This window comes from Cyprinus carpio, chromosome B16, assembly GCF_018340385.1.
Source record: "Cyprinus carpio isolate SPL01 chromosome B16, ASM1834038v1, whole genome shotgun sequence".
NCBI classification, from domain to species: domain Eukaryota; kingdom Metazoa; phylum Chordata; class Actinopteri; order Cypriniformes; family Cyprinidae; genus Cyprinus; species Cyprinus carpio.
In genome coordinates, this window is record NC_056612.1 from 5,805,674 (window position 1) to 5,818,865 (window position 13,192).

The window sequence follows — 13,192 nt, forward strand, 5'->3', positions numbered from 1 at the left end:
ATCAAAATGCTTAGACTAAATGATATAAAATATACTTTATAATCACGAAGTGCACGTTTAAACGTGTATTTAGCTGTAAGAAACAGCCATATAATGTAAGTGTCTCTCATTAAGTCCTAAAGTGGCCTTTTTTAATTGATATTATATTATATGATGTTTTAAAATATACTCTTATGATCTGAAGTACACTGCAAGTGCACAGACATTTAAAGCTACTTATTTACTTTGTCATTCTGTAAACCCTCACATTTCTAATGTATAATATGTAAATATACATGTTTCGGTTATGTCAACTGCAAATGCATGTAACTATAAAATCTATGTTTATGTGAGCTATATCTTACAGCACTTTAGGGAGTTTCTGTAAATTTTATGTTTATGTTTGTTTTGGTATATATTTAGGATTCATCGTTCCAACTTTTTTGGAATCGGGTTTGTATTACAGTAAAATAAGGGCTGTGGTAGACACCACTTGAAGAGACTTTAACAAAATAAAATAAGCATGTTTAAAGCAGTATTAATAAACACACACACACACAGACTGTGACTTACATTCAGTATTTTATTCTTAACATCGTCCATAATATCGCCATATTACAAAACACAGGGAAATACAAACTAAAGATAACACTGTAATCGACTCGACTGCGTCTGACACAAAGTCCAGAAGAGCATGATGGGAGGACTGATGAAATGCCATGTGAATGAGATGATTCAGATGAGAAGATCCTAATTCATCTCGAGACGCGAGACAGCAGCAGACCACTCAAACTCACACGTTTACACACTCATCCTCTCTTTGGCTGGCAGCTTGTGAATATTCAGAATCTGTGAGAAAATGAACGAGCAGCAACTGGCCAGTATGTGTTTGTTCAGTGTTAGGAACTTGAGAGTAAACATGGGTTTAATATCACATCCATAAACTGAACGGTAGTGGTTTTCTCATCAGAAGAACTGGCAGTGAATTGCATGCTTTACACACTCTTTTAATGACATCTGGCCGTATTTAAAGGTGCACTCAGTTATTTTCGGTGTTCTGGCTCATCGTTTACAGTCAGCCAGCATGCTTTTTTATTCCTATGAGTGAAAATGCATTAACAAAGCATTTCTGTGGGCAAAATCCAGTTATTTCAATATGAATTATATAAACGTAAGATTTTCTTGTGCAGATTATGAAACAGGTACAAGATGGTCAATGCAGTGATTGAGCGTGAGCCCCTTGAGCCTGTTTTCTAATCAGAAATCTGTTTGGTTTGAAAGTGACTTCTGTGTGAGATGTTCTTCAGACATCGCTGTGCTATTGACTTATTTTGCCATTAACGATGAGTAAACTGGTCCACTTGGTATTCAGATGTATTCAGTCGAAACATTCAGTATTATAGGATGGATGGTTATACTCTGGAAAAAAAGATTTAAATTAAAAACTAAAAAACAAGGCATGATAATTAGCAAACAAGGGCAAAGGAAGGCACTGTTAAAAGGCACAGGTCATGTACTCATGATTTTTTAAGAACAGGTTTAGCATTATTTCTGATCTGCTCTCTCTGGAAGTCCATTTCTGTCACAGAATGTAGAAATAAGAAAGATAATTGCAGCTTTTTGTCTCAGAATCCTGACTTTTCTCACAATTCCAAATTTACATCTCACAACTGTTTGTTTTCCTCTGAATTGTGAGATATAATATTATAACTGAGAGCTCCACGGTGGAAAAAAAAAAAAAAACAATTGCGAGATGTAAACTTTGAGAAAAAAAAAAAGAAAGAAAGTCTGATTTGTGAGTTTCTATCTTGAAATTCGGTGTTTATATCTCACAATTCTGACATTTTCTCTGAAACAAATTCTGAATTCCACAATTATGATTTTTTTTCTGTCTTCCATACAATGGAAATAGAGGATTTCCAGCTCTAGGAAGCACAAACACAGCATAAAAGCAGTCCATATGAGACTCGTATCAACAGATCAGTGAGGAACAGAATGAAAATCTTGCTTGACTGAATGGATTGATTTCCATTGTATGGGAAGAGCAGTTTGGACATTCTGCTATAAATAACGGCAAGAAATCTGGAACAGCATCAGTAAATGATGTGAAGTCTGTATCAGCTGTGCTCCCTGTTGGTTCTGTGTCGGTGTGATGACTGTGTGCTTGCGTGTGTTTGTCTGTAGTGTAGACAGCAATCGATCCTCTGTTCGTCACCCGTCTCTGCTCCGCTTCAGCAGAGGAACAATCTCGAGGTTTCTGAACGCTTCTGTCCTCTCAAGACCTCACTCTGTTTTTTTAGAGTGGTTGTTGTTATATGTAGCGTGGCCGTTCTGAGCTGGTCCGTTTGTCTTTATCGCTCCATTTTTCATCTGTTCTTCTTCCTCTGACTCGTCCGTCTCCTCTCGATCGGACCTCTCGTCTTCTACCGACGACTGTTGGGGAGAGAAAGCGATCTTCAGATATATTCACAAAGACATCAACAGCAATGGATGCTCTGCAGTGAAAGGGTGCCGTCAGAATGAGAGTCCAAACAGATGATAAAAGCGTCTTAATGCTGGATTTGTTTCATCTTTTGTCTTCTCCAGATGTTAACTGATGGACTGGAGTGCTGTGGATTACTTGTGGATTATTGTGATGTTTTTTATCAGCTGTTTGGACTCTCATTCTGACGGCACCCATTCACTGCAGAGCATCTATTGATGAAACACTGATGCAATGCTACATTTCTACAAACCTGATGAAGAAACAAACTCATCTACATCTGGGATTGGCCGAGGGTGAGCGCATTTACAGCAAAATTGCATGTTTTGGTGAACCATTTCTTAAACTAATGGGATCTTATAAAGTGTTATAAAACTAGGTGTAAACCATGCAGACGTACGTTACTGCTCAAGAAGCGGAAGGCCAAGCGTATGATCAGCGCGGCCCAGAAGATGTGCAGACACAGCAGAACCATCAGCAGCCCGTTAAAGAAGTAATATCCGAAGAACGGAGGGTACAGGGTCACGGGATACACCCATGTGCAATACATGATCCTGAGAGACAGACAGAAACACATGAAAAACCTTCTGAGACATCACACTCATTTGCCGTATTACACATCTTTGTTCCCAATCAAACAATTTAGCACCTGGTTTTACCATAATCACACTTATATCCACGACTGTATTATAATCACATCTGGTGCGGCATGTTTGATGACAGCATGTGTGTGAGGAGAGAAACACAGAGAGAGACGGATGGGGTGTGTACCGGAAAGGGAAGATGATGAGGCGTGTGACGATGAAGATCGCAGCAAACAGGATGAAGATGTAGTTGCATGCGTTCTTCCATCTGGCGTAGTTAAACATCTTAGCTGACTGAGAGAGAGAGAGAGAGATGATATGAGGAGGAGAAACTGAAGAGGGAGAGACAGAAATGGTTTTTCTGCAGATTTACGTCATCTGTAGATTAGGGTATTATTCCTGGTGGATGGATTTTTGAAGTGTATTTGTGCTGGCTTTTAGGGCTAATGCTGCTCACATTCCCTTGAGTTATGATGATATGGGAGTTTGTTCAATTATTCAGTTTAGCAAATCTTTAACACTGACATGGACAACTTGACAACAAGTGACTGGGAGCATGTGTCTCTTACAGTTTCTACAGAACATACTCCAGGATCTACTTTAGTATGCTTTTTAATGTTTATAAAAAGTCCCAAGGCTGCGTTTATTTGGCTTAAACTATGGCAAAATCTGAAATATTATTATCATTTAAAACAGCTGTTTTCTATGTGAATATTGCCACACTACGCTGCTGGAAGGAACACGGAGCCGAGGATAATTGAAAGAGTCTTTATTAATCCAACACAGGGGTAAATCCAACATGGAGAACAGGAGGAAGACACACGTACTTGACTGGTAGACCTGAGCCAACTGAACTGAATCAACTAATAATCAGACTAAACAAGGACAGGAAACAGACCAAATAAGGCAAAACAGGAACAATCCTGACAAATCTCTGTTAAACTGTAATTTATTTCTGTGATGCACAGCTGTATTTTCAGCATCATTACTCCAGTCTTCAGAGTCACATGATCTTCAGAAATCATTCTAATATGATGATTTACTGCTCAAGAAACATTTCTGATTATTATCAATGTTGAAAACAGTATATTTTTGTGGAAACCATGATGCATTTTATTTTGCAGAATTTAGAGATGAACACAAAGTTCAAAAGAACAGCATTTATTTGAAATAGAAATCTAATGCATCACTGCTAAATAAAAGTATTAATTTCTTTTTAAAAAAATCAAACTTTTAATCAGTTTTGTCTAAAGTGCACATTTTCTGTATCCAACAACGAAGTGCACAATTTTACACTGTTCTTTCCAGTGAAGTACATACTTTAAGTGCTTGTGTTAGCATTGGCTTACAATAATACCTTTTATCTAGTTTCAAGGGGAGAAAAAAAAAAAATAAATCCGAGAAGCATTCTGTGAACATTCATAGATTACAGTGTTTGAACCAACAACCAACCAGGCCAACTTTTTAATAACTAAGAGACGCAACATCTCAACTACTCCGTTGTGTTGACAATCCCATTACACCTCTGTCTAATATTTTCAATGATTTAAACAAGCTGTGTGTCACGTGTTTGTGTTGTCCTCACCTCGAGCAGATAGTCGGCTGAATCGTGCATGAACATGATGAGCGTTCCCGCTCTGATGTAGTTAACACACCAGGAGAAGCTGATCAGCATGATGGTGGCCACGTGATGAATGACCTGCTCTCTGAAGTCCTGCAGGAGACAGTGAGACACGCTGATATCAGTACACCGTTACGAGTTCTTCACACTACGTCCATGACTCACACTTTTCACAGAGCTTTTCATTTGTTTATTATGTATCCAGATATAATGCTACTCAAGATGTCTGTCATAATTGAGTTTTTAATGACCAATAATATAAATAATAAATAAACATATCTAAATATAAGTAATAATAAATGTATTATAATATAAATAATAATAAATCTCTTTGAAACAAAAATGTTAAGTTACACTAATTAAAAAAAATAAACAAAAATATACACACTCAGAAATAAAGGTACAATAGCCGTCACTGGGGCGGTACCTTTTCAAAAGGTACATATTAGTACTTAAAGTGTACATATTAGAACCCAATAGGTACAAAAGTGTACCGCCCCAGTGACAGCTATTGTACCTTTATTTCTGAGAGTGCACACACATTATATACAGTACATATATATATGTTGATTTGTTTTTGAGTCGCTACAAGTAGTGACGCTAGTAGTTTAACTACATTTCTTAGTAGCGTGGTGGTAGCGTCGCTGCTTTCTTAATCAAATAGCTTTCAGTAGCTAAGCTCTTTTTTTGATCAAGTAGCGTGGTAGCGTCAACAAAAGCTGACGTTACATTATCCAAAGCATTTCTGAAACTCAAGCTCAAATCGGAAATATAACTGCTAAGGATCACCGATCCTGGAACAGTAAAAGTGACGCCACCACCACTAAACCTCGTAACGTCATTGGCTCCTCAAACTGTCAGTCAAACCTCATTATTCTTCCCGCCTCTCTCGTGAATGCAGCCTGAAGTGCGGCGCGCAGTTTGGAGGATCTTAGTTTGTTTGCAGTATTAAGGTAAATAAAATAACTGTTGATTGAATAAGTACAGCGTTCTCTTTACTCAAGAAACACTATATTTATAAAGGCTAATGTTTTTTTGTTTTTGAGGAGCGGAGAAGAGTGTCTTAGCATTTGTTGTGAAGTCAAAGTCAGATAGCTTGTGAGAAGCGCTGAATCTTTTATAATATGATACTTTGGCCAAATAACAGAAAAAAACTGAGCGCCCACATAGCGACGGAAAACTGTACAACCTGCAAGTTCATGATGCCCGTAGATGCCCGTACTGCCTTCGAATGTGGCGGTAATGACGGGGGAAAACATTCGAAACATTCAAAAACTTAGTATTTAAACTTGATTTTAATGAAACGTTAGTAAAATAATGAATGACACTGACACATGTAACGATGCAAATAAATGTAGCCTAAGTTATTTGTAGGCCTATACATCTGTATGGTAACACTATACAGTACAGTAAGATTTAATTAATGTTAGCTAATGTAACTAACATGAACGTACAATGAACAATACATTTATTACAGTATTTATTCATCTTTGTTAATGAAAATACAGTCGTTCATTTGTAGGTCATGTTAGTTCACAGTGCATTAATTAATGACAACAAACACAGCTTGATTTTAATAATGCATTAGTAAATGTTGAAAGTATTGTTCATTAGTTCGTGTTACCTACACTAGTTAACTAATGTTAACTAATGAACCTTATTGTGAAGGGTTACCATTTACATTTAGTCATTTAGCAGACACTTTTATCCAAAGCAACTTACAAATGAGCACAATGGAAGAAATCAAAATCAACAAAAGAGCAATGATATATAAGTGCTATAAAAAGTCTCAGTTAGCTATGTAGCAAGGTTTTTTTTTTAATTTAGAGGCCTTTTTTGCTTTTGTTAATTGTATAATAAAAAGAAAACAAAGATAGAATACAAAAAGATTAGAGAAGCAAGTGTTAGTTTTTTTTTTTTAAGAAAACAAGCAGTTAGAAAATAAATAGTTTTTTAGAGTGCAAGTCTTTTATTTCTTGATTCTTGAAGATGGTTAAGACTGATTTTTGTTGCCAAATTGATTTGGAACAGCTGTTGAATAAACAGCTAAACTGAACTATTATGCCTGTCTATCTGCTTGACTGACAGTTGTATTGATCACTGAGAGAGCATTGACTTGGTATGATGTTGGTTCAATATAAAAATGATTTTTTTTAAAAAATAGCTTAGATGTAGTAAACTACTTTTGCCGTGTTGTTGTAGCTTAGCTTGCTACATTTCACAGGGCTGTAGCTTTAGTGTAGTGAAGCTTCATTTAATGAAGAGTAACTGTTAGCTTAGCTTACTACATTTTCCAAGTAGCTTGCCCAACACTGTATATATATATATATATATATATATATATATATATATATATATATATATATATATATATATAGTTATATATATATATATATACAGTACAGGTCAAAAGTTTGGAAACATTACTATTTTTAAAGTTTTTGAAAGAAGTTTCTTCTGCTCATCAAGCCTGTATTTATTTGATCAAAAATACAGAAAATGTAATATTGTGATATATTATTACAATTTAAAATAATTGTTTTTAAATTTATTATACTTTAAATTATCATTTATTTCTGTGATGCAAAGCTGAATTTTTAGGATCATTATCACATGATCCTTTAGAAATCATTCTAATATGATGATTCATTATCAAAGTTGGAAACAGTTCTGCTGCTTAATATTTTTTCAGAACATGTGATACTTTTTTAGGATACTTTGATGAATAAAAAAAAAAAGAAAAAAAGAAGAAGCTATGTTTTTAAAATATAAATATTTTGTAATAACAATATACACTACTGGTCAGTAATTTGGGGTCAGTCATTTTTTTTTTTTTTTTTTTTTTAAATAAAATCAATACCTTTATTCAGCAAGGATGTGTTAAAGTGATAAAAAGTGATAGTAAAGAAAATATATTATTAGAATATATATTATTAGAATTTTTTTTTTATTTTGAATAAATGCAGTTCTTTTTAACCTTTTATTCATCAAATATATTAGACAGCAGAACTGTTTCCAACACTCATAATAAATAAGAATATTAGAATGATTTCTAAATGATCATGTGATAGACTGGATGTTACATGTGACACTGAAGGCTGGAGTAATGATGCTGAAAATTCAGCTTTGCATCACAGGAATAAATTATTTTTTTTTAAAGTATATTCAAATAGAAAACTATTATTTTAAGTTGTAATAATATTTCACAATATTACTGTTTTTTTCTGTATTTTTGATCAAATAAATGCAGGCTTGATGAGCAGAAGAGACTTCTTTCAAAAACATTAAAAATAGTAATGTTTCCAAACTTTTAAACTGTACTGTATATATATATATATATATATATGTAAATACAACAGCTTGCTGTGATTCCCAACATTAGCTGCTGCTTCGAATACTGCGCTGCTCAACAAATAAAGTTTGATTCACTGAGATGCAAAGATGAGGTCTGCAGTGTGATGATGATGATGGCAGACTCACTTTACGCTTGACATCAGACGCCACGCTGAAGAGAAGAGAGGTGTAGAAACCCAGCTCCAGCATGTAGTACCAGTACTGAGACGGCAGGAGCGTCTGAGAGACAGAGAGAGACACTCCATAAATAATGCAGTATCAGCTAGCCAAATCTGATTAGTTATTAATAGACTTTACTGTTATTCCTTGACTGCAAATTCAGTGTGATGCAGATCAAATCACTTGAGTAGAAGTGGGCCATATGACCAAATGACTGCGGCATCATATATTACACTGGAAACTCAACTAACAAATGTTCTATCTATCACTTAACCACGTGATTATAATTTTCTTTTAATAATCAGGTCAACTAAATACTAAATACTTTCATGGCTGTTTCTTAACACACTCACGCTTTTAAAAAGTGCACTTTACAATAAAGTCAAATTAAATGTTTTACTTTAAATCATTGTGCTCTAATAATCCTTTGTTGTGCTTTAAAGAAGAACACATTTCTATAACATACCAAAGCACACGTAGTGTACTTGATTATAACTTTAACTGTAGTGTGTTTACATTTTACACTTAAAATATTTTAAGTGTAGTAAATTGCAAAAATGTGTAATTAAATGCATGACATACAAGTTTCAATAGAAATGTCATTAAAGTATGTTTTAGTTTAGCATAGATGCTTGTCAGTACATTCAGCAGTAAAGACAATAGAAGTAATTATGAAATAACATATAAAGATGTACCTAAGTCCTATGACATCAGTGCAACATCAGCTCTGTTTAAAGTTAGTTGGCTATGGAAATGCCTAGATCTTATGTACTAAATTAAATTCAAATTGTTGTACATTTTAATACAGTATTTGCTGGAGATGACAAGGAACCCTTTAGAAATAGAGAAGTGGACAAGATGCATTGTGTTCACAGGAGACTGAACTCACCAGAGTGGGGAAGCCTTTCCACATCTCCTCTAAATCATACAACCAGGGCTTCTAGAGAAACAGACGCACAGGACGGATTGTGTTATGCAGAAAACCAGCACAGAAAATAAAACGAAAGGGTTGAAGCAGGCTGAGGACTTACATCTATTAGTGCAACAAGACCACCGATGAAGGCGAGAAGATAGAAGGCGAACCTCCAGCTGCAAAAGAGCAAAAGGGTCAAGGTTTGGTTAGTTAACCAAGTCCAGTTAAACCAGATGCCATAACTATGAGAGGAAAACCATCTTTCTTCCAATGACGGACTTTCAAAAGAAGTGCATACATGTTTCTCCAAGTAACAAACAAACACACATATTTCACTATATTTGTAATGCACCAAATTTCACAACAGAACATATTCAGCTGTGTCAGCGGTATCTGTGATCGTACTCCTGTGATTGGCTGTAAGGTCTGTTTTGGGTTTTGTTTCATGTTCATGTTTTCATGTCTTATTTTGTTTTTGTTTGATTTGCTGTTTGTGTCATGCTCCCCTTGCCCTCATGTAGCTCTGCCTTGTGTTTGTGTCATGTTCTGATTGGTTTGTCTTGTCATGTGATTAATCAGTTATGTTTACTCATTGGTTGTCTTAGTCATGTGTCTGTTTCCCATTGGTTTGTTCTTGTCATGTGACCTGTATTGTTTGTTATAAGTAGTCATGTTTTTGCCATTAGCCCTTGTCATGTATTAACATTTGTGACCTGCTGTCGGTGAGTCCAGTCTGGTTCATGCCAAGTCTGTTCAAGCCCCGTCAAGTCTGTTCAAGTCAAGTCTTTGTTTATTGTTTGAATGTTTGGATTATCACTGTAAATAAACTGCACTTGGGTTCTCACTACGCTCGCCTTCAGTGGACTGATCATTACAGAGGCCTCAAAAATCCTGATCGGAGCAGCCCCAGTGCAGTTTAATCGCTGCACATTAACCAGTCATCTCTTGCTCATTACTATTAGTTATAGCATGAAATAAACATGAATGAACATCAGAAGGTGTTTAAATTAACATGTCTCATGTAATCGATCAATTAGTGCTTCAACCACAGAAAGACATCAGTAAAACAGCTCATAAACAATAATGGCACGTAACACCATATACAGTGTCCATAAACTCATTAGTCAGCCAGAAAAAGAAAAAAAAAAAACGTAATCTTACTTAATCTTAATACTTAATCTGTTGTGTTCATTATTTAATGCATGTTTAATAAATGTGTCATGAAAACATTTTTTTTATTACGGTGACCGTTTAAATGTTTATATTTCATGAATTAGAATCAAGTTTATATAAAAACAGCCTTATATGCAATTTAAACGTTTATAGAAAAATCTTTTTTTTATTTTTTTTTTTTTTTTTTTTTATCTGAGTTTTTGATTATTAAATAAATTTTATAAATTAATTGATTATTAAAAAAAAAAAACTTATTTTCATTTTTGGCCAAATGGAAACTTTAATTTTCAGTTTCTGTGATTTGTTAAAAAAAATAATTTCTAATGTAATTAATTACCAATTACATTAGATTTTTCACCACTACCTGATTATTTAAATGGTCTTGTATATTTTGTCACTAGCAAAAGTCATGTTTTATGGGTCTTTCTGAGATGTTCCTTGGTTGCTGTGCTTGAACTAAACAAGCTGTTTCTCGCAGTAGATCTCTATGCATTAGACTTTAAGACCTGAGCTGGAAAAAGGAGCAATGTTGTTGTCCTCTAGGACCAAGATTGAGAAAAACTGCATGTGAACGAGCCTTTAAAACTTTTACTGAACATATGAATAATTTAGTAAGTTCATGCAGAACCGACTTCAGTTTTTGCACTTAGTGAAACCGCTTTCATAAAGCATCATTTAATCTCATACTTCAGCAGCTAAAGCTCATTTCACAGGAAACAGTCGACGGTAAAAGAGTGCTTGTGAATAATGTATCTGTTGGTGTGTTTTCTTTCACCTGGCCTCACAAAACTTCTTGAGAAGGTTGGGTCTGTCTTGATTCCTGCGCCGCCTGAACCAGCGCTGGATCTGTCGCTCTGTCCATCCCGTCTGCTTGCACAGTTTCTCTACTGAACTCTGGAGAGCAGAAACACGAGCTAGTGTGGGCAGCGTTGGGAAGGAACTAGTTACATGTAACTAGGGTTGGAAAACTGTGGAAAATTTCAAGTAAATTTTGGAAACATCCCAAAAATATTGGAAACTTTCCAGGATTTTTTGGAATATTCGAGGGATTTTTGGAAAGTTTCCAGAAATTTTCCACCCCTTTGCAACCCTACATGTAACTAAAGTATGTAATATAATTACAAAATAAATGTAATTGTAATCAGTTACAATTACTGAGAAAAAAATGTGTAATTCAATTATTACATTTACATTACATTTACATTTAGTCATTTAGCAGACACTTTTATCCAAAGCGACTTACAAATGAGGACAATAATAAATGTAATCAAAATCAACCCAAGAGCAATGATATATAAGTGCTATAACAAGTCTCAGTTAGCTTAACGCAGTACACGTAGCAAGGGATTTTAAATAATATAATAAATAAAAAGAAAACAGATAGAATAGAAAAAGAATAGAGCAAGCTAGTGTTAGAGGTCTTTTTTTGTTGCTTTTGTTAATTGTATAATAAATGAAAAGAAAACAGATGGAATACAAAAAGATTAGAAAGCTAGTTAGATTTTTTTTTTTTTTTTAAGAATAAAATTAGAATAATGAGTGCTAAAGTTAGAGGGTCAAATAAAGATGGAAGAGATGTGTTTTAAGCCGATTCTTGAAGATGGCTAAGGACTCAGCTGCTTGGATTGAGTTGGGCAGGATCATTCCACCAGGAGGGAACATTTAATTTAAAAGTCCATAAAAGTGACTTTGTGCTTCTTTGGGATGCAGAATAAAGCGAAGTTCACTTGAAGAACGCAAGCTTCTAGAGGGCACATAAGTCTGAAGTAATGAATTTAGGTAAAGGGGTGCAGAGCCAGTGGAGGTTTTGTATGCAAACATCAATGCCTTGAATTTTATGTGAGCAGCTATTGGTAGCCGGTACAAATTGATAAATAGAGGTGTGACGTGTATTCTTTTCGGCTCATTAAAAATTAATCTTGCTGCCGCGTTCTGGATTAATTGTAAAGGTTTGATAGAACTGGCTGGAAGACCTGCCAAGAGAGCGTTGCAATAGTCCAGCCTTGACAGAACAAGAGCTTGAACAAGGAGTTGTGCAGCATGTTCCGAAAGAAAGAGCCTGATCTTCTTGATGTTGAATAAAGCAAATCTGCAGGACTGGACAGTTTTAGCAATGTGGTCGGAGAAAGTTAGCTGATCATCAATCATAACTCCAAGGTTTCTGACTGTTTTTAAAGGAGTTATGGTTGTTGTGCCTAACTGGATGTTGAAATTGTGATGAAACAATGGGTTTGATGGAACTAAAAGCAGTTCTGTCTTGGCAAGGTTGAGTTGAAGGTGATGGTCCTTCATCCAGCAAGAAATGTCTGTTAGACAAGCTGAGATGTGAGCAGCTACCATCGGATCATCAGGATGGAATGAGAGGTGGAGTTGAGTGTCATCAGCATATCAGTGGTATGAAAAGCCATATTTCTGAATGACAGAACCTGATGATGCCATGTAGACAGAGAAGAGAAGTGGTCCAAGAACTGAGCCCTGAGGCACCCCAGTAGTTAGATGTTGCGACTTAGACACCTCACCTCTCCAAGATACTTTGAAGGACCTATCTGATAGGTAAGACTCAAACCACTGGAGTGCGGTTCCTAAGATGCCCTTTGTCAGTAGGGTTGACATGAGGATCTGGTGATTAACCGTGTCAAAAGCAGCAGATAGATCAAGCAAGATAAGTATTGAAGATTTGGATTCCGCTCTTGCCAGTCTTAAGACTTCTACAACTGAGATCAAGGTAGTCTCAGCTGAATGTCCACTTCTGAAGCCAGATTGGTTGCTTTCAAGGAGGTTGTTCTGTGTGAGAAAGGTAGAGACTTGGTTGAATACAGCTCGTTCAAGTGTTTTTGCATTGAAAGGAAGAAGGGAAACTGGTCTGTAGTTCTCTAAAAGAGTTGGGTTGAGGGTGGGTTTCTTAAGTAGTGGAGTTATACGAGCCT

General features: G+C 35.5%; 1 protein-coding gene across 1 annotated transcript in view; it reads right to left on the reverse strand.

Moving 5' to 3' along the window:
* Positions 1-544: 544 nt before the first annotated feature.
* The window catches only part of LOC109111276 (ceramide synthase 2-like), a 27,587-nt gene continuing 14,939 nt past the window's right edge, over positions 545-13,192 (reverse strand). The window contains exons 4-11 of the mRNA XM_042740458.1: positions 11,041-11,159; positions 9,211-9,268; positions 9,069-9,119; positions 8,147-8,239; positions 4,631-4,759; positions 3,233-3,339; positions 2,862-3,015; positions 545-2,412 (exon numbers count right to left, since the gene is read on the reverse strand). Of these exons, the coding sequence (XP_042596392.1) occupies positions 2,263-2,412; positions 2,862-3,015; positions 3,233-3,339; positions 4,631-4,759; positions 8,147-8,239; positions 9,069-9,119; positions 9,211-9,268; positions 11,041-11,159 (861 nt within the window). The 3' untranslated portion in view covers positions 545-2,262. The remainder of the gene's footprint in view (positions 2,413-2,861; positions 3,016-3,232; positions 3,340-4,630; positions 4,760-8,146; positions 8,240-9,068; positions 9,120-9,210; positions 9,269-11,040; positions 11,160-13,192) is intronic.